The sequence below is a fragment of the Anas platyrhynchos genome, chromosome 8 (genome assembly GCF_047663525.1).
Source record: "Anas platyrhynchos isolate ZD024472 breed Pekin duck chromosome 8, IASCAAS_PekinDuck_T2T, whole genome shotgun sequence".
In the NCBI taxonomy this organism is placed as follows: Eukaryota; Metazoa; Chordata; class Aves; order Anseriformes; family Anatidae; genus Anas; species Anas platyrhynchos.
The window spans coordinates 16,176,693-16,201,940 of record NC_092594.1 but is presented as its reverse complement, the minus strand read 5'-3'; the positions used below and the strand labels follow the sequence as shown (position 1 = coordinate 16,201,940).

Below are 25,248 nucleotides of genomic sequence, written 5' to 3'. Positions count from 1 at the left end.
GGCAGAACAGAGCCCCCACGTGTGGGTGCTGACCCTGCGGGGATGGAGGAGGCTCGGGAGCACGAATCCTGCCTGCGTGCTCATTTTGAAGATGAGGAGAGCTTTTTCAGCCTCTGAGCACGGCTGAAACGTGCAGGCACCGGGGCCCGGAGCAGCCCAGGATGCTCCGTGGAGCAGAGCCACCCACTCCTGTGCTTCCAGGTGCCGGAGCGAATTTGGAGATCAAGGCTGGGTGATGGCTTTCCATGCAACCTTGGAAATCTTCTCCTGAAGGAATGAGAGGTGCTGTGGAGACCTCAGGATGCTACGCAAGGCACCTCGCCCAGCACCCAGACTTCAGGCCCTTCAGTCAGCTGCTTCTGACCACGGTGTTCAAGCATCTCAATAATTCAATTAGACGTGACCCAAGGAAAACCTATGGCATATAATTGATTGGGAGAGCGAGCCCTGATCCCAGGTAATTGCTCTCTTCTGGAGCAGCCTGCAGCAGCCCCGTGGCCGGGCTCATATGCCAGGGATGTAGCTGGTTAGGTCTGTGAGTGATGGAAGAAGTCTGGTCTCTGGGTGCTGCAATTGAATTAGACACCAGCAAGACAGATCTTATTAGATTTATTAGATGGCTGGTAGAAGGAAAACTGGAAAACAGAGGAAGAGAAATGTCTCCCTGGCGACCTCTGGGCTGGCATCACTCTTGCGCCGGGCCGAGATGGGTGAGCTGTTTGTCTCCTGGGGATGTCGGAGCAGTGGGTGGCAGCGTTGCCCCCACACTGCTGGCTGGGACGTGTGTAGGGTTGGGAGAGCGACCCCGAGCTCGGCGTCTACGTGGAGGACCAGCCACGTGTGCCTTCTGTCTTCCCGAGCCCGGCCAGCACCGTGGCCCTGGCACATCACCCTGTGGAGTGTCTGGCACTGGGGGTGCAGTGGCACCCCCTGACCCCCAACTTAATTTAAGACCAGTCACGTTCACGGTTGTCTGCTGGAGGATGTGCCACAGGGAGCTCTCTTTCTGCTAAGACTTCTTGGTGGTGAGCTATTGCCATCGATAATTAACAGCGGGCCAGCCTTGCCAAAATAAATTCAGTGAGCGCGCGGCAAGGCCAAGTTCCCTTGGTTTTGCAAGTCACCCACCGTTTCTCCCTTGCTTGCTGTCCCCTGAGTTGTGAGGTGAGCTTTCCTGTGCTTGAATACAACAAAAAGACACGGTGTTCTCAGAGGAGCCTTTACTAGGGGGGTCTGTAGATCATTCAGGCTTCCCTTCACCTCTCAGGGTGAGGAGCACCGCGGGGCTTTTCATGCTGAGGAGGAATTTTCCTGGCCGAGGTGCTTATAGTCTCAGCCCAGATTAGCAGCGGGCTGGGTGTCGCTGCAGGGTGAGCCCTGCTGTGCCCGGAGGGGCTCTGTCCCAGGCAAGCCCCCCAGGAGGTGCAGAGATGTGGGAGCCCGCAGGCACTGCAGGATCGGTGTCACTTTGCTGGGCAGGAGCCAGGCTGGAGCCAGCAGACGTTCTCCTTCCATCACCGTCACCAGCCCAGCTCCTGCCCTTCCACCACAGCAGCAGGCAGCTGCCTCGTGCTAATTACGAGCAGGACCATTGCTCTTCATCAAAGGCCAGCCCGGAGGCAGCAGCAGCAGCAGGCTGCCCGTGGGATGCTCCGTGTGCCGCCCGGCTCCCACCTCCCAAACCCCTGCCGAGGGGGTGCCGGGGGCACCGCTGCTTCTCCCCATCTGGCAGTGGGGAAAAGTGGTTGTATGAGGGCTGTGCACTGCTTCCTTGTTTTCCTTCCCCCTAACATTGGCAATGTGGGGTTATCTGAGGACCTGGCAGTGAATCGTGCGTAAAAGAGCAGCCCCAAGCCCCCGAACTCGGAGCCAAGCTGTGTGCTCTGCTCTGCCTTGGGCTTGTGTTCGCCTTCGTGCCCGTTTGTAACTCAGGGCACATCGAGCCACCGGGCTTTGCTCGCAGGTGGGACTCCCAGAGCAGCTCGGTTATGCCTCTGTAGCCAGGAACATGCACCAGGTCACCACGCGATGTGCTGCACCCCAGGCACGGGCATGGCACAGCCCAGCCAGCCAAAAACAAGGCGTCCTCCCCAACAGGGGGCTGGCAGCAGCACCTGCGGGCACTGGGTGTTCCAGCCCGGGGGATTTGGGTGCTTTTACTCATGGGGTTTGGGCCTGATTGGAGTAAAATCCCCCGACTTGGAAACACCAAGGGATTCCTCTAAAGAAACAGCAGGTTTTCCTGGGGAAGCAGCAAATTGTTTTGATAGCGTTGAAGGATGGTATTATCATTTTTACGTTTTTTTTGTACAAGTCAAAATGAATCATTTGCCTTCCCCGAACACTATGTTTAAGCACCTGAAATGTCTGAATAGGGCTTTATTTTTGACACGCCTGTCACACATCACCCAGCTGAGCGTGGTTGTGAGCGGGGAGGTGTTCCCCACAGCTCCAGGCACCGGGAGAGCCCTGGCCGGAGCACCCCTGGGTGCTGAGCTGAGTGCACGTGGCCATGGAGCTGGGGCACCGAGGGGGTGCCGTGGGCACCAGCACAGAAACAAAGCTGTGTTGTTTCTCCCTCGACAGGCAATGGTTCTTGTACTTTTGGCTTGAGCTCCTTTTTTTGGGAAACGAAAGAGAAAGGATCCCTCCAAAGGGGTTTGCTTCGTGGATGCGCTCGCGGCTGCAGGCAGGGGCCGGTTTTCCTGCCAGCCCTGCTGCGCTGCCTGCTCTGGGCAGGGGCTGGGAACAGTTTGCAGCTCTTTGCCCGCTTCGCCCTGCCTACACGGCAAATTATATGTAATCATTAGCAAGTGGGCTGCTTCCTCCTTCAGACACAATTAGTGGGCAGGGCCCGGAAAAAAAAAAAAAATCCGCCTCAATCTCATTTCCTGCACAGGATGCGCTTGAGATGCCTGGGAGGAGGCAGAGAGCAGCTGCTGGGCGCAGAAGCCAGCCCAGGGCACGAGCAGCCCCTTGGCCAGTGCCCAGGGACCGCCTGGGGGGCAGCTCCTGGCCCCCCAGCCTGAGGTTTGGGGAGTGAAGGTGGCAGCAGGAGGGTTGGGGATGCATTGAGGTGTCCCCGAGGACGCGCTGGGCAGCGCAGGGCACCTTGGTGGTGACCTCTGGGGGGTGTGCTGGGCAGGGCGGTGCGGCAGCACTGCTGAAGGACTGGCTGAAGGAGAGCTCCAGATTTACATCCAGGAGAGCTGGAATAAATCAAAGCAATTAAAGTGCAAATGAAGCTTTAAGCAATGCGGCATCCTAACTACCTGGGAAGAGCGGTGTGTGTACTTCTGCCTCGCTCGCTCCCTCTTTTATTTATAGGCAGAATTCAAATCACTTAAATAATTAAACTAATTTGCCAGGTAGGGCCGGGGCTCGGGGAAGTGCCTGCTGGCATTAACGAGGATGCCTTTTGACAGCGGCTCCACCGCCCACAGCAGCCCTCGGGGCTTGCCAGCGGCTGCTTGCTCCTCGTACCTGGAGAAGGGCTCTGTGTGTGTGGGGACAAACCCAGGCCCTGCACAGTGCCCAGCAGCTGGCAGCGAGCACAGGGGATGCAGAAAGGCACAGTGCTGGGTGCTGGGGGTTGCGTTGGTGAGGGCTGAGGACTCATCCCGGGCTGCCCTGAGTTGTGCAGGGGCTGAAGGGAGGGGAGGGAACCCAGCGTTTGAGCTTGGGTCTGCTGGAAAGTCTGCTCGGCACAGGGAGGTCCTCGGGAGGAGGTCCTCGGGAACCGAATTTACCTGGAGTTATCCATCCTGGGCTGTAAATCCCCTGTAAAACTTGGCACAGGTCTAAAAGCAGTCGGAGCAGTGGCTGTATATTTTTCACTGGAAGCCTGGGAAGGAGCGAGGTGAGGGGACGGATGGTGGCTGTGGTTCTTTAGGCTCGGTTTCTTCCCTTCAGCCTCTATCTTCCACAAAAACCCGTTCTGCGTTACGGCACGCACAGGGCACGGTGTTGGGTGCCCATGGGGGGACAGTGCCTGATGGGAGCAATGTGAGCAGTGCCCTGGTCACACTGCAGGGCTGGGGAAGCCGGGGGGCTGTTGTACTTGACCCTAACACCCCTTCTCCTCTGTCTTTTCCAGAGTGACGGGATGGAGGGAGGCACACGCGGCCAGGCGCAGCAGGAGCGCACGGTGTTCATCGCGGGCACGGCACAGCCCCGCCGGGATCGGTGTGGAGGTGGTTCCCCGTGAGGACACAGGGACACCCCCTTCCAAGATTGCCTCCCCTTCCTTCTCCCTGCTGCCTGATCGCCTGCCACGTTTCCAGGGATCTGCAGGAGGATCCGGGACTGGGAGCCAGGAGGCTCCTCACTGCACGGGGCTGGAGAGCGCGACGGCGATGGGGATGCGGACGAGGGACCCTGTGTGAGCCCTGGCTGCTGGTGGCAGACTCGGGGCACAGCTCGCTGGGGACGGGGCCACAGGGGCTCCTCGGGGTGGGGACAGAGCCCACGGTGCCCAGGCTGGCTGCTGATGTCCCCCTGTGCCCCGCCAGCTGGATTGTTCCCCTAGTGCCGGCACGGAGGCTCGCTCGTCTCACCATGGTGCTGCCGCCGCCCGACAAGCGCCACGTCTGCCTGACCACCATCGTCATCATGACCAGCATGGCCTTCATGGACGCCTACCTGGTGGAGCAGAACCAGGGGCCCCGCAAGATCGGCGTCTGCATCATCGTGCTGGTGGGGGACATCTGCTTCCTCATCGTGCTGCGCTACGTGGCCGTGTGGGTGGGGGCTGAGGTGAAGACGGCCAAGCGGGGCTACGCCATGATCCTGTGGTTCCTGTACATCTTCGTGCTGGAGATCAAGCTGTATTTCATCTTTCAGAACTACAAGGCGGACAAGAAGAACCTGGAGACGGTGGCCAGGAAGGCCCTGACCCTGCTCCTCTCCATCTGCGTGCCGGGGCTCTACCTGGTGCTGGTGGCCTTGGACAGCATGGAGTACATACGGACCTTTCGGAAGAAGGAGGACCTGAGGGGGCGCCTCTTCTGGGTGGCCCTCGACCTGCTGGACATCTTGGACATCCAGGCCAACCTGTGGGAGCCGCACAGGACCGGCCTGCCCATCTGGGCCGAGGGGCTCATGTTCTTCTACTGCTACATCCTCCTCCTGATCCTGCCCTGCGTGTCCCTCAGCGAGATCAGCATGCAAGGGGAGCACATCGCCCCCCAGAAAATGATGCTCTACCCCGTCCTCAGCCTGGTCACCATTAACATCGTCACCATCTTCATCCGGGCCATCAACATGGTCCTGTTCCAGGACAGCAGGGTCTCCACCATCTTCATCGGCAAGAACATCATCGCCATCGCCACGAAGGCGTGCACCTTCCTGGAGTACAAGCGGCAGGTGAAGGAGTTCCCACAGAACGCCATCGCCCTGGAGCTGCAGCAGAACTCCCTGTCCCACAACCAGACGGTGCACGGCACACAGGGCATCCCCCACGAGCCGTCCCCCGCCAGCGAGATCCTGGACACATGACGGGTGCCCCTGCCCGGCGTGGGTTCACACAGCCCCCGGGGAGGGCGAGCGTGAGGGACACATCCCAGCAGCGAGGGCTCTTCTGGGCACGGAGCACCAACCGCGTTGTCATTGAGCTATGGAGGGTCCCCAAGACGTCTTCATCTCAGGTATAACCCTAGGAGTCCTCCGGGAAAACCAAATGAACTCGCAAAGGACCTGAACCAGCCAACCCTCTCCCTCCTGCCAAATTCTCCCCTCCGAGCAAGGACCGCTGAGGGTGCGACGTCCCTTTCTACTCCTCCAGCACCTCACCCCGCCTCCGAGCCTGGACCCAAGATTTTAGTACCGGAGCCCTTTTTGTGGCACGGGGACGGGGCCCTGGGTGCAGGGGCTGGAGGGAGGGCAGGCGTTTGAACCGGTGAATCCCGTGATTATCCATGTCTCTTATCTCGACTGGTCGTGTTTACAGTTCCCTATTTATAATCTCCCCGGTGCCGCTGTCCCCGCAGCGGGTGGCAGCGAGGACAGCCCCGTCCCGGTGCTGCCGGGAGCAATACGTGCCAAGCCGGAGCCGACCTAACGCTGGTGTTTTATGGATTTCCTTCACTGCAGACGACTCAGCACAAGATTTCTATTTTCGGGAAGGTCTCTCCGTCCCTCCCCACGGTGTTGCCACGCGCCCGCCCCGCAGCCCCCGTCCCGTGCCAGCGCCCGTGGGCACCGAGGAGGACGGCGACGATGCCTTTCACTCCGGCATCAAGCGTTTGTAAAGAGGGCTGCTTTCCACAGCTACTATATTTTTAAAAGAAAATATTTCAAATAATAAAAAAAAAAATAATGCAAAAAATGCCCGGGAAAGCGGTGCTGCCCTTCGCCACTGCTCGGGTGGTGGAGACCTGGGGATGTCCCCAGCCCAGATGTTTGGGGACATCTCCTCTTCTCTGCCCCCCGAGCCGTGGCAAGGGGCTTGGTCCCTGGGCAGAGGGGTGGGAAGCGAGGGCCAGCGGGACAATAAAAGCCCAGTGAGAACGATGGCTTCGTGTGGTCTCTTTTCTGGAGGGGGCAGCAGGGAAGGCAGCTCAGCTACAGCCCAAACCCCTTGTCCCCTCCTGCCCCCCAGTGCTGTGCCAGTCGCTCACGGAGCAGCAAAAAGCTTGCAAAAGCTGAAATATTTGTCCAGCTGAAACACTGCCCCAAGGGCTCGGGCAGCTCTCAGCTCCCTTAGCTTGGGAAAAGGGAGACAAGCAGTCACACTGCATCTCCAGCACACCGAAATTGGATATTTTTTGCTTTTTCTAAACCAAGCATTTCATTTGGAGAAGACCGGAATAAAAAGCCTGCTGCTGTTTACATTTTCCGTCCGCGTTTTCTCCTGGCTCTGCTGGCTGGATTTGACCTAGATCCACAACTCATTGGAGTCTCCATCTTTTCAACCCGTCACGATCTGTCCAAAACGTTTCACGCAGCCCTGCCCCAGCCTTCCCAACTTAGGAGCGGCGCATCGCGGGGCTGTCAGGCTCCCCACGGACACCCTGTCACCCGGGGGTGACACTGCGGGGGCTCTGCTGGGAATAAATGCGCTGAGAAATACAGCAGCATCCTTGCCAACAACCGTGAGTTTGCAGGAGAGCTGGCTGGAGAAGTTTCTCCCTCAGGAGGGAGAGAGCAGGTGATTTAAAAGGTATTAGCGGGAATTAATTAAATGGCGAAATTATTCTGCGATACCTATGGAAGTGCATATTGCATCTCTACCGGTGCCATTAAGACGCACATGATTAGCACCCGTGCAATTAACTCCCAAGTATCTAATAACGTTCTGTTACTCTTTCAGGTAATTAATTGACGAGCCTTTATGGTACAGCTCCTCCCCGGCGCTGAGCATGGGGGGCCTCCAGGTGCTCGCGGTGCCCTGCAGGTGCCGGGCCTCTGGGAGGTGTCTGCGTGCCAAATGCTTCGTCTTCCCTCGCCGTAACCTCTGAGCGGGCCTGGGAGTCCCCACGGGACGTGGACCTGGGTGGCAGTGCCCTGGCTAAGCCTGGTGGCACGGAAAATGAGGGAAGGTTCCCAAACGGCCCCAAAACGGCCCTGCTGGCATTGCAGTGAGCAGGGAGCCCGGCTGGCTGTGGGGAGGGCTGCCTCCAGCCTGGCTGCTGGGTGGGGAGAGCTAAATTACAGCTAAATAGGCTGGGGCAGACAGATCTCAGCTCTCTGCTGTGCAGGTGTGTTGGCAAACTGCTCCTCTGTGAAAGGAGAACGTGAAGTGAGGTACCCCCGGACCCGCAGGTCTCCCCATGGCTCTGAGCTCCTGGAGAGCTTGGTGTGGTTCGGTAGGGAGGGCTGGAAGCTGCCGGGCTGCATTTCATCGGGCAGGTCATAAAAGCTGCCCGTTCCCTTTTATTGCAAACCCCTGTCCCTGGCAGGGTGCTGCGTGCCCTCTCCACGCAGTGCCACGCGTCCCGGTGCCACCCAGCGCATCCCCGTGTGCCGTCACCCCCACCCCCATACAGGAATATAGCTTATTTCATTTTATTTTGTTAAATCTGGGCTAATTTTCCGAGCAGGATGAACCCAGGTGTTCAGTCCTGCCCGTCCCAGACTCACCACACCTCCCCAGCTCCCTCCAGTGCTGCAGGAGGAAGGAGGGCAGGCGCCCCGAGCTCCGCTCTGGGATCCCCGTCCCCCTGCATTCCTCAGCTCCATGCCCTGGCCAAAAAGCTGGAGTTTCTCGTTAATTTAATCCAAACTTTGAATGCCCTGGTGGTTTTTTTTTCACGTGGGTCTGGCTTCCAGGCCTGGCATCCTGGAAGGGTAATATCCATTTAAGTCACTGATTCACGCGTGCTCATTTAATTTCGCCTTAATAAAGATTTTATGTGGTTTTGACATCTTCAGCGCCTCGAATGTATTGATCACAGCAGCCCGGAGAAACATTACGACCATAATGTCTCAGGAAGCGTTAAAAAGACCCTGGCAAGGCATATTGATTGCCCTCTTCTGCAGTTCTTTGGAGACAAAGAGCAGGCGAGGGGAAGCGCTGGCACTGCAGCGCGTTTCCATGCGAGCTCCCCTGACGTTACAGCACATTTGCAAACACATCCCTGCGAGTTCTTTGTCGGGACGTGAGGAACCAGCGGGATCCTTGTGGAGATGTCTTGTTGTCAGAGCTGGGAGGGCAGAGAGCAGAGAAGCAGATGTCCTCATCCCCCGTCACCCAGAGGAGAAGCCCTGGGGCTGGGGGAGCAGCAGGGGGATGGAGCTGGACGGGGCTGTGGGGCTGAGGATGCTGTGGGGCTGAGCACAGCAATGCCTCCTCTGTCCCCAGCAGACATCTCAGCTCCCAGGGCTGAGCACACGAGGCTGGCTGTGCCCAGCAGACTCAGAGCCAGGAGCAGAAAAAGGCACTGTTCCCTTCCTGCGCTGGTGCCAGGCAGAACTTAGTATTCAGAAACTGTTGTCAGATGTTTCACTTCACAGCTGGCGAATGAACTCGGGGAACTCAATAAACCTCTGTGTAAGAAATTATCTCTCATTAATCTTTCTGGTGAGCCTGGCACCTGGAATCGCATAAATCTTTACCTGTATGTGCCAGGACACGGGGGAACGGGCGGTAGGCAGTGAGCCGTACCAGGAGAGTCCCAGACTCTAAATAAAGGATAAATCCTCATAAAATCTTCCTCCTGACCTCCCCCTGGGAAGAGGACAGCAGCCCTCAGAGGAGAAGCATCCTCGGTGACCGGGCTTTGGGCAGGAGATGTGGTGGCCCGGTGACCTGCAAATGGAAAGATCAAAACACAGCGAAGCAAATCCGTTCTGCATCTGTAACCAGCACGCGGAGCTGGAGAGACCACTCAGCTCGTATTTTAAGAGCCTTCTTTTAGTGATGCCTAATGTCCCATGACCGGTGCCCAACGAGGAGCAATTAAGCATTTGCTTGGATAAAATGTGATTCTTCCAGCACTAACAGGGTTTGGGATCTTCCACCGTAGCGTCAGTGCGTGGTTTTGTGCCAGGAGGATAACGGAGCTGCAGGAATTGCTCCGCTCCCCTCGAACGGCCAGGATCTCTCGGCTACCTGGGCTGCAAATGAATTGCTTCGAGGGAGGGGAAAGCAAATGAGTTCCCAGCTCATTCGCAACCAGAGCCGAGCCCGGAGTGCCGGGTCCTTGAGGCATCTCCGCCCGGCAGAGCGCTGAGCGCTGTTCGGAAGGGATAAAGTTATACGGCTCCGGAGCTTAATAATGTGAGCCCAGCAATCAAAGAGATAAATTTAACGGTGGCCACTTAGAGACCTGCTGGCTGAGCCGTAACGTTTGATGGTGTTGCTGAAACAAATTCCGGTCTTTCTCAGAGCCAGGGGGGCCCATAAAGCTGGCGGGGTGGAGGCTCAGCCTCTCCAGCTCCACGTGGGAAGGAGCTGGCACAGCCACCACCATGAGGTAAGGACAGCTTCACAACCCCAGCCCTGCACCTCCGAGGCACCAGGCAGTCCGTGGGGCAGGCGTTTTCCCTTGGGGACACAATGCCACCAGCCCACGGTGACATCTCCCCAGGGACAAGGCAAAGCCGCCCGTGTCTGTTCCCTGGGTTTGGGGCTCTGCCAAGGGGAGGGAGGTGTTCCCCCAGCACCGCTCAGGCAACGAGCACTTTTCACCTCACATCCCCTTTTGTGACACCTACAAATCAACGCCAAGGGTACGGCAAAATTAATGAATTTTGGCTGTAATTGCTTTAAAAGCAGACAACATTAAGTCTTCACTCACTTTGAGGCATCTCTGTAGCTGGATTTGGGCCACTGAATGCAAAAAGCTTAAGGAAAACCAAGCACAGCAGCAAAACTGGGGAAAATAATAATAATAAAAATAAAAATAAAAATAAAAATAAAAATAAAAATAAAAATAAAAATAAAAATAAAAATAAAAATAAAAATAATAATAATAATAATAAAACAGGACAGCTTCAGGAATTAGGAAGGAGCCTGCTGGGTTCCTCGCAGGACACAGTGGCACACTGGCCCTGGGAGGGCTGAGCTGCACCTCGCAGGGCACCCAGGAGCACAGCAGCCAGTTCAGCATTTAATCTGCAGCAGGATTTAGCAAAGCACTTTTCTGTAATTGTCAGTGCTGGAGAACTTTTAAGTGTGTCCTTTAACGGGCTCCTGAAGGACTTGTAGTTTTAATGAGCGTCTGAGGAAAGAACAAACTCTCGGTACGGTGTTAGCTTTGGAAGCCAAAGCGATCTCACCAACACCCAACATGGAGTTTGATTGACAAGGCCGATACCCATAAACCGTGCTGATTGACATTAATTAGTCTGCCAGCCTTTGATTGCTTCTGATCATGTCCTACATCGCTCTGATTAAAAAAATCAGTCCCGCGCAAAAAGAAATCAGTGCAGCTGGGGCTGCGTCGAGGAGACCTCAGCCGGGGCGTGGGGTTTGGTGCTCGACGCCCTCGCTCGGGGAGCACGGGCAGATCTTTTTGGAGGGCTGGGGCAGGCAGCAGGGCAGAAACCCTGCAGCCCCACGGTTATAATGAAGCTATCCTGCACTGGGCCTGGTTCCTCAGGGCTCCCCTTTCCGTCTGGCACAGAGGCGCGTTGTGCCCGGGCCCGGCGGTGCGGCACGCACGGCTTCCTGCGGAGGGGACAGAGGGGGCTTGTTCTGGGGACAGAGCCAGGGCACACACTGCTCGATTCAGCTCCGACGTGGGCTTTGCAGCTCGGGAGAAGAGTCCTGCCTCTTCTCTCTGCTTCCCTTCCTCACCAATCTCGGTCCTCGCCCAGCTGAGCCGCAGCAGGGCAGCAGCCGGGCAAATGGAGAGCGGTGCTGGAGGTGTCCTGGCACGGCAAGGGAGGGTGATGAGGTCCCCGTGGGAGGCTCTCTGGGGAGAACAAAACAGATCCCCACAAGGCAAGGGAATTTGAGGGGTTCTTCACCTCTTTCCTCCCCTCTGTACAGTTCCGTCAGCCTGCACAGAGCAGAGCCGAGGAGCGCTGTGAAATACACAGTTCCCATGGCAGCCAGCGGCGGCTCCCAGCCCAATAAAAGCCGGGCCATGATCACACTCTATTAGTTTGATAATATCATTTATAGTTGACTTAGAACTGCATCCCATCTAATTAAAACGGAGCTGCTCGTGAAAAGCGCAAGAGCAGAAAGAGGCACAGAGGATCATTGCCCTGAGCCCTGCGCCGGTGCAGCTGTCTTGTTGGTGAATGGCTTTTTATTTCCAGTTTCACATCGGAGCTAATTTCATCCATCACCAGAAACAACGTGACTCATGCCCCCAGCAGGCGTCCTGTGCGATGAGAAAGCACGGGCAGGGAGGGGGAAGCCCTGCTCTCCAGAGCGAGTGTCATCCGCAGCTCGCCTTCCCCTTAATCACGCTCTGCTGCCTCCCGACTTTTGCAGGGGCTTCTGCGAATCCGGGGGAAAGCAGACAGCACAAGTCAGATCTCTGCGACAGGGGAATGTGGGATCCAGCCCACATCTGCCTCTTCTTCCCCTTCATCACAGGCACGGGCACGGGGCTGGCTCAGGAGCAGCGGCTACGAGCCCGGCGGCGCAGGAGAGGGCAGGGATTGCTCGGAGGAAAATCTCTGCTTGGCACAACGCCGACTTCCTCAAAAAACAAAATGTCTGAATTCAGCGAAACGCTCCCGAATTAAGGAGCCTTCTTTCACAGGCAGCTCGCTGCTGGGGAGGTGCTGAGAGCGTTTGGAGGATGTAGGGCAAGGCAATGAGGAAAACGCGGGCGGACAGGTCCCCGGCTCCGCACGGCCTCGCAGCAGACACGGGAGCTGCCGCCCTGCCTTCCTCGCGAGGCAGAGGAGGAATTCCAATCTGCGTGCTTTAATGGGAAATAAATCCTGTCAAACCCTGTGAGTTAGGTTTTTTCATGTACTTACGGGCTTGATTGATAAAAGTGAATGTGTTGACATGATACGGTTACGCACAGGCACCCGCCGTGGTGCCAGCCGTCAGGCTGATTAACGCACGCACCGCACAGACGTGTGCCATTCACAGACTGAAAATCAGCACACAGACAGACCCCAGAGTACCTGGAAGTGGGCACAGCCCCACGGCTGCAGTCCTGGTGGCACCCCACCGCTACCAGACCTCTGCCCCAGCCTGCTGCATCTGGCAGCATTTCCCATCGGGAAGCCCCAAGGTGAGCAGGGGCACGGTGTTAAACGCCCAGCTGGCCCCAGGGCTGATCCCACAGTGTCTAGTGAAGACACAGGGCTGGGTACAGCCAGCCCCACCAGCACCATCCCTCGTTTGCAGGGTGCTCCTACAAAGCTGGGAGCAGCTCAGCCACACTCCAGGATGCTGCTCCCCCTCCCCAGCCTCCCGGCCCTCCCTGCCAGGAAAGCGCAAGGGCCCTGGTACAGCCTCCGCAGCTCAAATCAAAGCAAGCGCATCAAAGGAGACAATAAAGCAGGGGAGAGCAGCCTTCAAAGGCGGCTGGGCACCGGGCCAAAGAGAATTTATCTTTCATCGTTTTCTCCTGAAAGGGAAAAAACCCTGCCAGCCGCTCCTGGCCCTGCCTGCCTCCGGCAGGAAGCAAAGTGGGGGCGACCCTGGCCGTGCACCGTGGCCTGGGAGGGATGGGAGAGGAGGGAAGGGACGGGGGGAGCCCTGCTGACCTGCCCCGAGGGCACTGCATCCTCAGCTGGTGGGGTGCAGGGTTATTGCACCTGGCTCTGGGTGGTGTGGAGAGGAGACGTGCCATGGCTCGCTAGGAGCAGCAAGGAGGGGACGGTGCCGTGCCATTTGGAAAAGGCCCTTTAATTACCTGCAAAATAAATGTAGGGACTGCCAGCCTGCAGGTAATTTGCAAAGGACAAAGTGCTCTCGGTAAGGATAGAAACTCATCTGAAGTAAGCCTCTTTTGCCAAAAAAAAAAAAAAAAAAAAAAAAAAAAAAAGTCCACATTTCCACATTTAATTTGGATTTAGATCAAGGTTCCAGGCTCACGCTAAGTGCCTTTGCAAATCACACCCCGTGCACCACAACCATGGGGTGGGCAGGAGAGGGCCACGAGCATCGGTATCTCAGGGCTCCAAACGAATTCGGAGTTTTCATCCTTAAAAATTTTCCTGATGATTTTTTTCAGCTGAAGTACATGGGTTCCTGGTAAAAGCTTGGCTAACTGGAGCATGCTTGCAAGCCCTGCAATTTTTTCCTGCGTGCCCACCCTGTGCTCACCTGGGTCCCCAGCTGCAGGCACAGCTGGGGATGATAATTGGCAGGGCATTTAGCAAGAGGGCAGCCCCTAAGCCCCTTTTGGTTTAGAAGCTGGAGGTTTGGGGGTTTTGCTGTCTCCCTGTGTCTTCCCTGGTGGATGGAAATATTCTCTGCTGCAGCCAGAGCCTGTGCTATGTCAGCTGCGATGCCATGGGATGTGCGGATTTGCTTCTTAATTGTGCTCTGTGCATGTTGTTTGTGTATGGATGTGCTCGAGGGGAGGTGAGCAGGGAGCTGTGTGTTATCTGGGCAGCAGGAGGGCTGTGTGGGGTGCGTGCTGCGGCTGGTTCTGGGCAGCGGGGCTGCCCCTGGAGCTGATGGGGGGATGCATGACATGTTTTTTGAGCTGGGGCTGCTTGTGGGCTGCCCCTGCTGGGGGTGAGCCTGGCCATCCTGCCCTCCAAGTGTGGCTGCTGGTCCCCTCCAGCCTACACCAGCTGCCAGATGTTCCTGCCCTGTTCCCTCTCTGGTTTCCCTCCCCAAATCTCTTTGCTACAGGGGAGCAGCAGCAGAGATCCCCACGTGAACACTCGGGGCCTGATTACACTAAAAGCACGGGGGCAAACATCATCACAGGGAGCACTCTGAAAAAAAACAGCTCTGGAAAAGCAGCTTCTTTAGGAAATGGCAAGAAGGGGCTTCGTTTCCTTTAGGTCCCAGCTGTCAGGTATTTACAGCTCATTGCTCACACAACATCCCAGCCCTGGGCTGTGTAAGCAGACCCCAGGCACGGTGCAGCCCCTGGGTGCCCGGGGGTTGTTGCAGCCCCTCCGTATCTGTGATCTGGCAGCAGTGCCAAACAGCACTCCTCTCCCTGCTCTGCGGAGGGGTGGCGTCTAATAACTTCTCCCCAGCGGCGTGGCTCTGCGCCTCCTCAATTATGTAACTGATAAGGAAAATAGTGATGAGGCGATGAGCTCTCAGGAATGCAGAGCGAAGGCTTTCTGCAGCGCGGCGAGGGGAAGTCCTCCTGTGCTGAGCCCTCAAAGACAGGGCCTGAATTATTTACGGGGGAAGCTGCAGTGCCTGCACGGAGAGCAGCAAACAGCTTTATCTAAAAGCTGTGCGGAAACCAAGTGGCACCAAACCCTGAGACAGCCCAAAGTGGCAGGGTTGTTTCTCCAGCATTAATTAGGGAGGCTCCAGGCACCTGCTGCGGAGCATCACTGCTCTGGGAGCTGTGCTACAGCATCATTTTTTCCTAAAGATCAATCCCTATGGAAATAAGCAGTGGGAAGGAGGAGGGCAGAGCCGTCCTGCTCCAGCCATGTCAGCCCCTGGGGGCTGAGTGGTTTGGGGCTCTGGGGCAGCTGGACCCCATTGTGCCCAAACCTTCCCCTTCTGCTGGGCAGGGAGGGTAAAATGCTCCCCAGGAAGGACGGGGACAGCTCTCGGAAAGCAGTGCTGTGTGATCAGGTGGCACACAGACCCCGGGACAGCACATGTAGCCATAAGGATGGGGATGCGCTCCCAAATCCATCCCTGACGTCTCAGCAAGCAGCTCCCACTTGGGCTGCAAATTGCCCGGTTTACTGGACTATTTCAGACCTTTTTATTATTTTTATTTTTTAGTTGTACGTGAAGCCCTGAGCGTTTCCCTGTGAGCTTAATTCCCGGTTTCTCCCGGAGGCTGGTGCTCTGGGGGTTGCCATGGTTACTGATGCGTGCACTCCTCGTTGCCCGCGCTAATGACCGTCCCAACCTCTTGTTTGTGGGAGAGGCCGCAGACCCCAAAAGAAAGCAGTGCGGCGTGACAGCGAGCTGCTGCTGGCTCAGGGCAGGCAGTGGGACCAGCGGCCAGCACTAATCCCATTAGCGAGCCGGGATTAAAAGACCCCAAGCTCCTGGGGTCAAGCAGGAGAGCGGGCCAGCCCTCCAGGCAGGTTGGCAGGGAAGTCCCCAGGATGTGAGTGCGCAATGAGATATTTAGATTTCTAGCACAGGGATAGAAGCGTGGCATCACTCACCCTACAGACAACAAGCCTTTCCTCCTGGTGCCCGTCACCCCTTCCAGGAGCTCACCCGTGCCCCCCAGCACCTGGCGGCCAGGCCCCAAGCATCGCAGCTCTCCCTGTGCTATGCTTTCCCCCAGGCTCATCCCGTGGCTGTGGGGTTATTTTTAACCCATTTCGCTCTTTGGCAGGAGATTTCCTGGTGTCACAGTGCCAGGCTCAGCCTGGGAGCACCCCGTGGGGATGTGGGGCAGGGCTGGGGGCTAGGGGCACGCTGCTCCCCTTGTGGTTTGGGCAGGGTGAGGGAGAGGCAGCGAGGGGGCTTCTCCACACCTCTGCCACTGCGTGCGTCTCAGTGGCACCTGGTCTCTCTGCCAGATGTCATACAACGGGCTGGGAGGAGGAGGAGGAAGGGGAGAATGGGATGGGACGGGCAGAGAAATGGGTACGAGGCAGCACAGGGTTTGGTGTCATTTTTCCATAGGAAGCCAGGTCACAAGTCACTTCTGCTGTCCCCGAGCAGTCTCCGAGGTAATAAGCTCTTTAGCCGTCCTTACAGCAAAGAGTGATTTAAGGAGCTCAGTCTGCTTAGCTTATTAAAGAGCTGGGTAAGTAGAAATATGATTGCAGTCTTTAAGCACCTGTGTGGGGAGATGTATGGTGTTAAATCGGTCTTTACAGCGGCTGATGAAGACATCGCAGTGGCCAGCAATGAAAACTCGGCAAACTTCTAGTGGGGAAAAATGCAGTGAACATGTGTGAGAGTAGCTGGCACTCGGGGTCAGAGCACACCCAGGTTTTCAGTGCCCAAGCAGAAAGTTTCTGTGATCCTCCCAAGCCCTCAGATCCACAAACCTGCCCAGAGGTGATGAGCAGGGCTGTCCTGAGGGATGGATGGACAGACAGACGGACCCCAGGAGAAAGCAGGCAGCAGGTGGAGGGAAGGCAGGCAGCAGGAACCAAAGCCAGAGGAAGAAAATCTCTTCAGAGAGAGGCCCTTCAGGAAAAAGTAGAGGAGAAGGTGTGCTCCCTACGGACATTCACAGTGCCTTCTGACCCAGGTAAGCTCCCTGCAAACACACAAGTTAAATTGAGTTTCCTCCTCACCCCCATGGGCACGGATGTGCTCTGAGCTCTCCCATCCCCAGAGCTGCAAATTCTCCAGCTCCCCTTTGTATCAGTTTTAACTTCTCTGCGAGCAGGATAGAGAAGGAAAACTGTACTTGGAGGACAGCAATTAAAGATGTACATTTTTATTAAGATGCTAGGCAGAACTGGCATTTCCTAGCACTGCAGAGCAAGGACAGGGAAATACACACCAGTTACCTCACCTTCAAACTGCTCGCACGAAGCTGGCCGTGGTGTGTGCTCACAGCCTGCAGCTCTGCAGGAACACGGGTCACAGCCCTGAAGGAGAAGAAAAGCTGCCTGTGGAGAAAATATTTTGTGGGCAGCACCATGCACACCATGACCTGCCTTCATAAAAAAAACCCTGCAGGGATTTAGCCCAGCAGTGCAGATCCCCTTCATCCACCTTGCCCTGCCTGCCCCCAGGTGCCAGGTAATTGTTGATGTGCAAGAATCTGGAGGAGGGGAGGGATTGATTATTTATTTAATCCTGTTCCTGAGTGTGAGCATCACAAGTTGGTAATCTATCCGCCTTGGTAATTGGGCAGCCAGTCTCAGAAATGCTGATTTACTGCTCTGCTGATGGCATGATGCCTCTGGATGTGGGAGAGGCAGCCGTGAAATGCCTCCGTCCTGACCCAAATTCCACCACTGGTTCTGCTCTATGGAGCTAATATCAGTGTGACCTGGTGTTTTTCTACCTGATGTGCTTGATGCATGGGCGAGAGCGTACCCATGCAGCGCTTCCTTCACCAGCAGCGGGCGGATGGAGATTTCCCCCACTCCTCTGATTTGAGTAAACCCTTGTACTGGATTCAGCATCCCTTCTGGGAAACCCCTTGGCTCTCAGACCTCACGTGCCTTGTGAGAGAGATCCCAAAGTCTTCGTACCAACACCCAGTGGGGACTTGGTGTGCTGCTGTCCCCACCACGCCTGCCTTCCTGGGGACATGCAGCCTGGCTCCCTCCCACTTGGGGACAAACCCTGGCACCCCCCCTGCAGCTGGTGACACTTCCCACGTGGGCACTCCGCTGCCCCATTGCTCTTGCAAAGGGCTGATAACCTCACCGTGTGGGTGAGATTTGCCCAAAGCCTCTCTAAACACACTTAAAATGAAAGCAGGCTTACTGCTGGCGGCACAAAGCCCCGGGATTTAGCGACTGGCAGCCAAATGTCACCGCAGGGAGATGCAAAGCGGGGCTGAGCCCGCAGCCTGGCGGTGCTGGCCTGAGGCTGGGGGTGCCCAGGGTTGTGCTGGCACCGGGTGGCCAGCAGTGCCACCGCTTCCAGGAGCTCCCATGCCACCTGCCACGGCACAACTGCGCCTCTCTCAGGCAGCACTGCTCTGCTCTCCTCCGCAGAAAGCAACCTCCTCCGTTTCCCTTCATCTACTGCCCCCAAACCTCCTCCCGCACCCCCTCAGCCTGCGGGTGCAGCGAGCGAGGCGGCAATTTTACCTATGGGCATCCCTACCCCTGCACTCCCCCAGGCTACATCACTCTTCCCATAACTGGTAACCGTTGCATTTTCTTATTTCCCGAAGGAAAAGCTTCGTCTTCTGTCAAAATTCCTGTGCAGTTCTTATTTACCAAGGAAGACAGCAAGAACCTTTTTTTATTTTTTATCCCAGCACTGCATGGGACTGACTTGTGCACCTCCCTTAATGGGTAGTTTGGAGTAGCAGAAAACCTGCACCAGAAGGATAACTCCAAGAGAGCAGGTAATGAGGGGAATGTTTTAAAAAGCCAAAAGCACTGGAAGCAAAAACACTTGCACGAGGCAACAGCAGAGAGAAATCTACCCGTGTATGCCTGGGGAGGATGTCACCCCACACCACCTAAAACGAATGGGGAAAAAAGGATATCCCCAGGCAGCGACCCAGAAAGAAAGGCAAGTGACCACAGGAAGGTGTGGAGACATATTTTGGGTCACTCCTTACCTCCCTGCCCTGCAGCCCAGGGTGGGAAGCTGGCCCCAAGGGAGCTGGCAGCAATCAGGAGCTGGGGATGTGGGGGGGCTGCTGATGAGCCCCGTCCCCGAGCTCCGAGCAGCAGGTGGGCTGCAGCGCCTCGAAATGCCACTCTGCCAGCTTCGCCCATGCTAATTTCCCCTGTCTCTTAGTAACTGGCTGTTCCAGGTTATGTTAATATGGATTTAAATTCTCCAAAGAGCAGAAAATTAAGGGAAATTATGAATCAATTTACGTTTCATCTGATTCATAAACCTACACACTCTACAAAATGAGTTGATTTGAAATAATTAAGGTTAAGAATGTCCTCATCACCTCTCCAGTAATTCCACTAGATGCGGTGCGTTCTCATTGTCTTTACTCTTGCTCTCTTTAGCATTTCAAATTACACGCCTCCCTTTGTGTTTTTTTTCCAAGCTGTTGCAAATTTGCCAGGCAATTAAGAAGTGATATGTAATAACAATGACAGCAATAGCAACAATAAGAGCAGTCGGCTGTATTTGGTGTGTTTTGTTCACCCATAGGTAGGGCAGTTTGGAGCAGCTCCAGTGCTGTCATGCTTTCGTGGGTGCACTGCATGGGTATGGGACTCATTCCCCCAGCCTCCTGTGTGGGGTTGTTTCCATTGCTGGTTTTCCTGCTGATTACAGATTTATCAGTGGCTACGGGGGCTCTCTCCGTGAGCAAATACGCATCAGGCTGGGTGCAGCTGTGGCATTTCACTCCAGCAGACAGCAGCTTTCTGTCCAGATTGCTTTGGTGATAAAGCAGAAGGAAAATGTCACCTCCCCGCGCCTGCTTCTGAAGGTCTGCTGGGAGCAACGATGCATCCTGCCCCACCTGAGCTCTCCGGTGGTGCTGTGCCAGTGCTGGGGAGAGAGACAAAACCAGGGAATTGGTCACCATGGTCAGCAGCAGGAGGGGCAGGCACCCAGGCTGGAGGCCAGGCACCAAACCCTGGTGGCTGTGTGAGGTGGGGGCCGTGGCACCCCTGGGCAGGCAGCGCGGCGCGTCAGATCTCAGCACGCCGTGGAGATGCTGGAGGTATTGACCCCCCCCCTTAACCACGCTCTGAATTTCAGCCTTGCCAAACAGACTCAGCAGCGTTTGAAAGGTGTAGGAAATGCCCACGGGTGATGTCAGAAGCTGTGAAATACAGAGCAATTAGAGCAACGCCCGGGCAGTGAGACTTTGGGCTGCTGCTGCGCGTTTCTCTCCAAGGCGCCCGGTCTGCACGGCCTTACAGGAGCTGCTCCCACATCCTCCCAGCAGCCTGGGTCCCTCTCGCTGACACGGCCATAAATCACTCCTGACAAATTTAACAGTGACTCAAGGGCAGCAAGGAAGCAGAGAATGGCAGAGAATGGATGTCGCTCCTGCCAAAAAGCGCTGTGCGGCCCCGTGCCACCGGGTAGGGTGGGCGGCAGAGGATGGCAGCAGTGACAGCTCCGTGTGGTTATCGCCTTGCTGCCACGAGCAGAGGCTCTGACCTTGTCTCAGGGATGTGTCTCACCTTGCTGTGTGTCTCAGCCCTTCTGCTCTCCAGCCAAAAACCTCTCCGTGCCTTCTGAGGCTGGGGCGCGTGGTGGGGTCCATAGGCAAAGCCTGGCGGCTGCACCAAACCAGCTGGAGAGGGTGGGAGACCCGGGGGCTATTTGCACTGATAGCAGGAGATGTGACAGGAGTGAGCACCAACCTGCCATCTCCATCATCTCGTGGCCAAGGTAACGGTGGGAGGTGGGTTTGCCTTGCCGCATCCCTCTTCAGATGAAAACTAGCTCGCCTCAAGCTGCTCTCATTCACAGATCCCCCCAGTTCGGTTTCTAATATAAAGATCCAATTTGCTCAACACAGCTGTGGTTTTTGGGCTCTCTCCAGCTTCCGTGTCTGATACAGAAAGCGTGCCTCCTGAGCAGAAAGGAGGCACAAGAAATCCACATGCAGGATTTGGCCCTGTCCCCCCTGCAACGCATTGTCCCTGCGCTCCGGGGTGCAGGAGGGGCACCCATGGGCATCCCTCCTGCACCCACAGAGACTTCTTCCCATGGCAAATCCAGCCCTGAGAGGGGAAGCCTGAGCTGAGCCTACGTGGTCACCTCAGCCCTGTATCACTGTTTGTCCACCCACTGAGCCTTTGGGAAGGGGACATGCTGCTGGGCAGTGGCACAGGGTTGGTGCAGCTCCCCTGTGGCTTCCCCAAAATGCTGCCCTACTCCTTCAGTCGCTCAGCGAGATGCCTGGTGGGGTTTATAAAGTGTCTGAGTGCAGTTTGTGCTCTTGGCTAGCAGGAAATTAAATGCCTTTTGGTTGTCTCTTAGGGTAGCAGAAAAAGAGTTCAGGAGACTTATTAAACTTCATTTCCATTTTCATTCCTGGCACACTGAACAGCTCCGTCTAGCTGGATTTAGAGTATCTGTTTGCTTATCTGCTGGACAAACATGAGTGCAGCTTATTACAAGTTCAAAATTGTAAAAAATCCCATTCATTTATTTTTTTCCTTTTTTTTTTTTTTTTTTTTTTTTTTTTAATTTACTATCCCCTTGCAGCTGTGAGCAGCCTGATCAGATGAACTATTGCTTCTCCCCCGTCTCACCTCCCTGTTCCCAGACGCCGAGGCTTCAGAGGAATACTGAAATCCAGGCAGGGCCTTGGAGCTACAGCAGGTTTCAAACTTCTGCCATGGCAGGGATGGGCACAAAGGGAATAAGACTTTTATTTCAACCCCCATTTGTACTGTCGCTTCTCACTGCACACCTGACTATGGAGCAGGTTGCAAATTGCAGAGCTTACGGGAGATGTGGAGGTAATTTGGGGCAGGGAACTGGGCTTCTGGGAACCTGGGCCTTTTCTCGTTTTCATAAAATCTGCATTTCCATCACAAAAAGCCTCTTGGCTTGCTGCAAGTGGCAGAATTGATGCTCTTTGGCATTTGTCTTTCTCCGGGACATTTTCCTTTTACATTTTGTATATTAAAACACATTTTAAATGATTGTTATGTCACACGGAAATGGCATAGCTATTTTAGTAATTATCTGTTTTATAGATTCATACGTTTTAGGGCCAGGAGGGACTATTACGGTCTGCGGAGCAGCGGCCAGAGAAGCTCACCCGATGATTCCTCCCTCAAGCCTTGAGTTTCTGGCTGAGTGACAATCCATCTTCAGACGGAGACGAGAGAAACCCGACTGTAATTAGAAAGCAGCGAGAGCCGGAGAATTTACAGACCCTGTGGGTGCCAGCACCTGTGGTGCTGCACACCGAGCCCTCTCCCTCTGACAGCAGAGAGGCAGATGAGAGCGGTATGGGGTCCCAGGGGTGTTGGGAGTGTGCTATAGGAGAGGAAGGTGCTTTAATTGATGGAGTTAAATACGCTGCTGTACACCCCTGGGGACTGGAGTTATCTCTGCCAGGGACCAGCAGCCCTGGACTCGTAGGCCGCAGCGGCTGTGGGGAGCCCTGGTGTGCTCGGCTGGAGGCCTCGGTGTGTGTGGTGGTCATACTGGTGGCTGCTCACACCAACTGAGCCCACGTGGCCGTCCTACACGGGCAGGACATCACTGGGGTCACAGCTCACAGCCCCACACACGGCCTGAGAAAAGGGGAGTGCGATAAGGGTGCTCTGCGTGCCGGGATATGGCAAAGGGGGATGACCACCGATTTTTGTGGGGGCTGCTGCAGGTCGGCGCTCCATTTACACCAGCAAAACCCTCCCTGCTTCACACATTTCTCCCCTCCAAGCATCTGGAGCAGGCGCAGAGCGGGGACAGGCTGAGGGCCAGCACGAACCCAGCCGGCTGCTGCCATCTACGGCGGGATCGCTGCAGCAGAGCAGCACCCGCAGCCCCGCGCCTGCTGCGGCCAGGCAAGGGGAGCACGGAGGCTATGTGGGATTCTTAGCTCCTTGCAAACTTTTTTTCACCCCAAATCCAATTTTTGTTTATTTATTTTTTAATCTGAGATTAGGTCCCTGCTTGCTGCGTGCTACCAGGCACGTGTCCAGGTCGTGGCAGCTTCGTGAGCTGCTTCACCTGCACGCCGCAGTGGGGGGACAAGGAATTAAGCGGCCTCTAATTTTATCACCAGGGTTCATTAAGTTAATTAAATACTCTGGACGCGCTCCGTTAATCAGCTTTGCGATAGGAGAGCGGTTTCGGCAGGAGGCAGGGAGCTGCCTGGCAGCCGCTCCTGATGGAGCTGGATCCAGGTTCCTGTGGTGGCACGGCGCCGGGGGGCCCTCGACATGCATTTTTGTGTGTCTGGGAGGAAGATTACAGACACCACCTCCAAACAAAGGTTCTCCTGGAAGAAACAATTACCCCAGCCAGCCGGTGGTTTCGGGACAAGGCTCTATGCAGAGCAGTGGCACGGCTGTCCCTGCATCGTGGTGCTGTCCCAGGTCAGCTGCTGCACACACACATAGGAGTGGTGCAACCAGAAAGAAGTGTATTTTCCCCCAAAATGGGCTCAGACATCCCTCATTAATGCCGCCAAATTCGGGGCAAGTTTATTGGGATTTGATGGTTTCAGGGTGGGCAGTAGTCATGTCCTCTACAGCAGGGGCACTTCTCCCCCACCAGCTCCCGAGCTCGTGTGACGCTATTTTAAACGTGTACGTACATCTGCATGCACTTTTCTTACAGACGGCAATTCCGGCATCTGCTCTGGCTGCTGAAGCACCTTGCAGCACTAGAATCGCGTGCTCAAATATTTGGTAAAGGACAGGATTATTTTCTGTTGATTTCGGGCTAATCACACAAAGAAAAGCGACATCTGCTCCATGAATGGGCTCCCAAGGAGAATTAACCACTCTCGCACAGAAAAGAATGGGAAAGAGTCGAAGCAGCAAGATTCCCTTTTGGAAGAAGAAGATGTATTTTTAGCCCTCGTGCGGCCCCCTCCCTCCCTGTCCCTGCAGGCGGTGAGCGCTCCGGCACCTGGGGAGGTTTTTCTCCTCCCTCCCCATCCCCGTGCTCTAGGCTGGTGATTTTTTTTTGGAGCATCCTGCTGGTGGAGTGGATTTGGGTAGTTCGGGCTTTTTTTTTTCCTAGAAGGGCAGAGTCCCCACAGTCCCCTTTTGATCCCCCTGACTGGCTGAGCCCCTCAGAAAATCACCGTCCCTAGCACTTCATCTGCCCCCGAGGCACACCAGCGTGCTGCCGTACACAGAGATGGTTTGAATCCAGGCCAGGGTGACCGATAAACACAAGTCAGCTGCACAGAGGTGGAGTGAGGAGCCCTGGCAATCAGAGGAGGCAAACAGGAAAAAAACCCTAACGAGAGCACAGGACCGAGAGCCGGGCTGCCTGCTCCCCACCGCACGCGGAGGCGAGCCATAAATCAGGCAGGCATCTGCCGTGCATGCCGCCAGGGCTCTCAGAGCAGGAGGAAAAAGCCATCCATCACTGCTAACAGAAGCACAATCCGAGTTTAAATTACAGATTCCCAAGCTCTGCGTATGCAATTGTTTGGAAACAAAGCCCTCTTTAACTCCCCGCTCCGCGCTGCGAGCAGGCTGAGCTGGCTGCAGCGGGCTTCAGCCGGGTATGGATCAGGCCCAAGAAGGAGAAGGAAGGGAAAATTCAGGTGGGATCCAAGATCTGAAACACGTCCTCAGACATGGGGAAAAGGGTGCCTGTTTACCCATTTATCAGGAGTAAGGACCCATCACGAATTGCTCGCCCATGTCACCCGGTGGGCAGGACGAGGCTGTCCCTGTCCCTGCCGTGCCACCCTCCGAAGTCCCCACACATCCTCCACAGATCTGGCAGGCATGTGTCAGAATTAATCACTCTGGCAGCTTACACAGCAATTAAAGGAAGGGGCGGTGTGCCTGATTATACAGCAAACAAGGCTCGGCAAATTGCAAGCACATCGCAGGTAGCTCCAGTTAGCTGCGTGCTCACGGGGGGGAACCCCAGGACATCGGCTCCTCTGTGTGCTGGGGTCTTCTGGTAATGTTCCACTTGAATATGGCAACTGGCTTGTTGCACACATAACGAGGCTGCTCTTCCTTGCTGTAAAAGCTGACAAAAGCTACAGGTCTCCACATCCCTCCTGATGCACCATAAAAGCTAGGGCCAAAGCCACGCTCTCCGGACTGGGGTCAAGGGGGCCAGGCACCCATGGAGAGGGCAGGTCTGGCCATGCAAATTCTCTGTATTCAGACAAAACTGACCTCAAGACCTCCCTTTCTGCCCTGAACCTGCCTTAGGAACACCATCACAACAAGCTGTGGATGAATTTCAGCCCAATGGCTGGCAGAGCCAGCACGGTGCCCTGCTGCACACCCAGAGGGTTGCTGCAGGTGGCCCCTTGGGATGGAGAGCACCTGGGGTCCTTCCCTCTGCCCTCAACAACCCCCGTAGCTGTTGGTTTGGCATTTTATTTTTTATTTTATTTTATTTTATTTTATTTTATTTTATTTTATTTTATTTTATTTTATTTTATTTTATTTTATTTTATTTTATTTTAT

The 25,248-nt window shown here is 55.6% G+C and overlaps 1 protein-coding gene and 1 long non-coding RNA gene across 8 annotated transcripts in view; both read left to right on the top strand.

Moving 5' to 3' along the window:
* LOC101799814 (transmembrane protein 121) overlaps positions 1–6,510 on the top strand; it is a 48,635-nt gene extending 42,125 nt beyond the window's left edge. For 4 of the 6 annotated variants that reach the window (XM_038183075.2, XM_072041687.1, XM_027463068.3 and 1 more), the window contains one exon: positions 4,097–6,510. In XM_038183075.2, the coding sequence (XP_038039003.1) occupies positions 4,558–5,496 (939 nt within the window). In that variant the 5' untranslated portion in view covers positions 4,097–4,557 and the 3' untranslated portion in view covers positions 5,497–6,510. The remainder of the gene's footprint in view (positions 1–4,096) is intronic. The other 2 variants (XR_011810934.1, XR_011810935.1) reach the window with 1 other exon arrangement.
* Positions 6,511–13,754: 7,244 nt separating this feature from the next.
* Positions 13,755–24,885, top strand: LOC106019475 (uncharacterized). Of its 2 annotated transcripts, XR_011811114.1 has the most exons (4): positions 13,755–13,948; positions 16,517–16,739; positions 21,323–21,579; positions 21,820–24,885. It is a non-coding gene; the product is annotated as an uncharacterized lncRNA (long non-coding RNA). The 2 variants fall into 2 exon arrangements; XR_005267443.2 differs by lacking the exons at positions 21,323–21,579; positions 21,820–24,885 and adding an exon at positions 19,301–21,250 and having other exon boundaries at positions 13,756–13,948.
* The last annotated feature ends 363 nt before the right edge of the window (positions 24,886–25,248 follow it).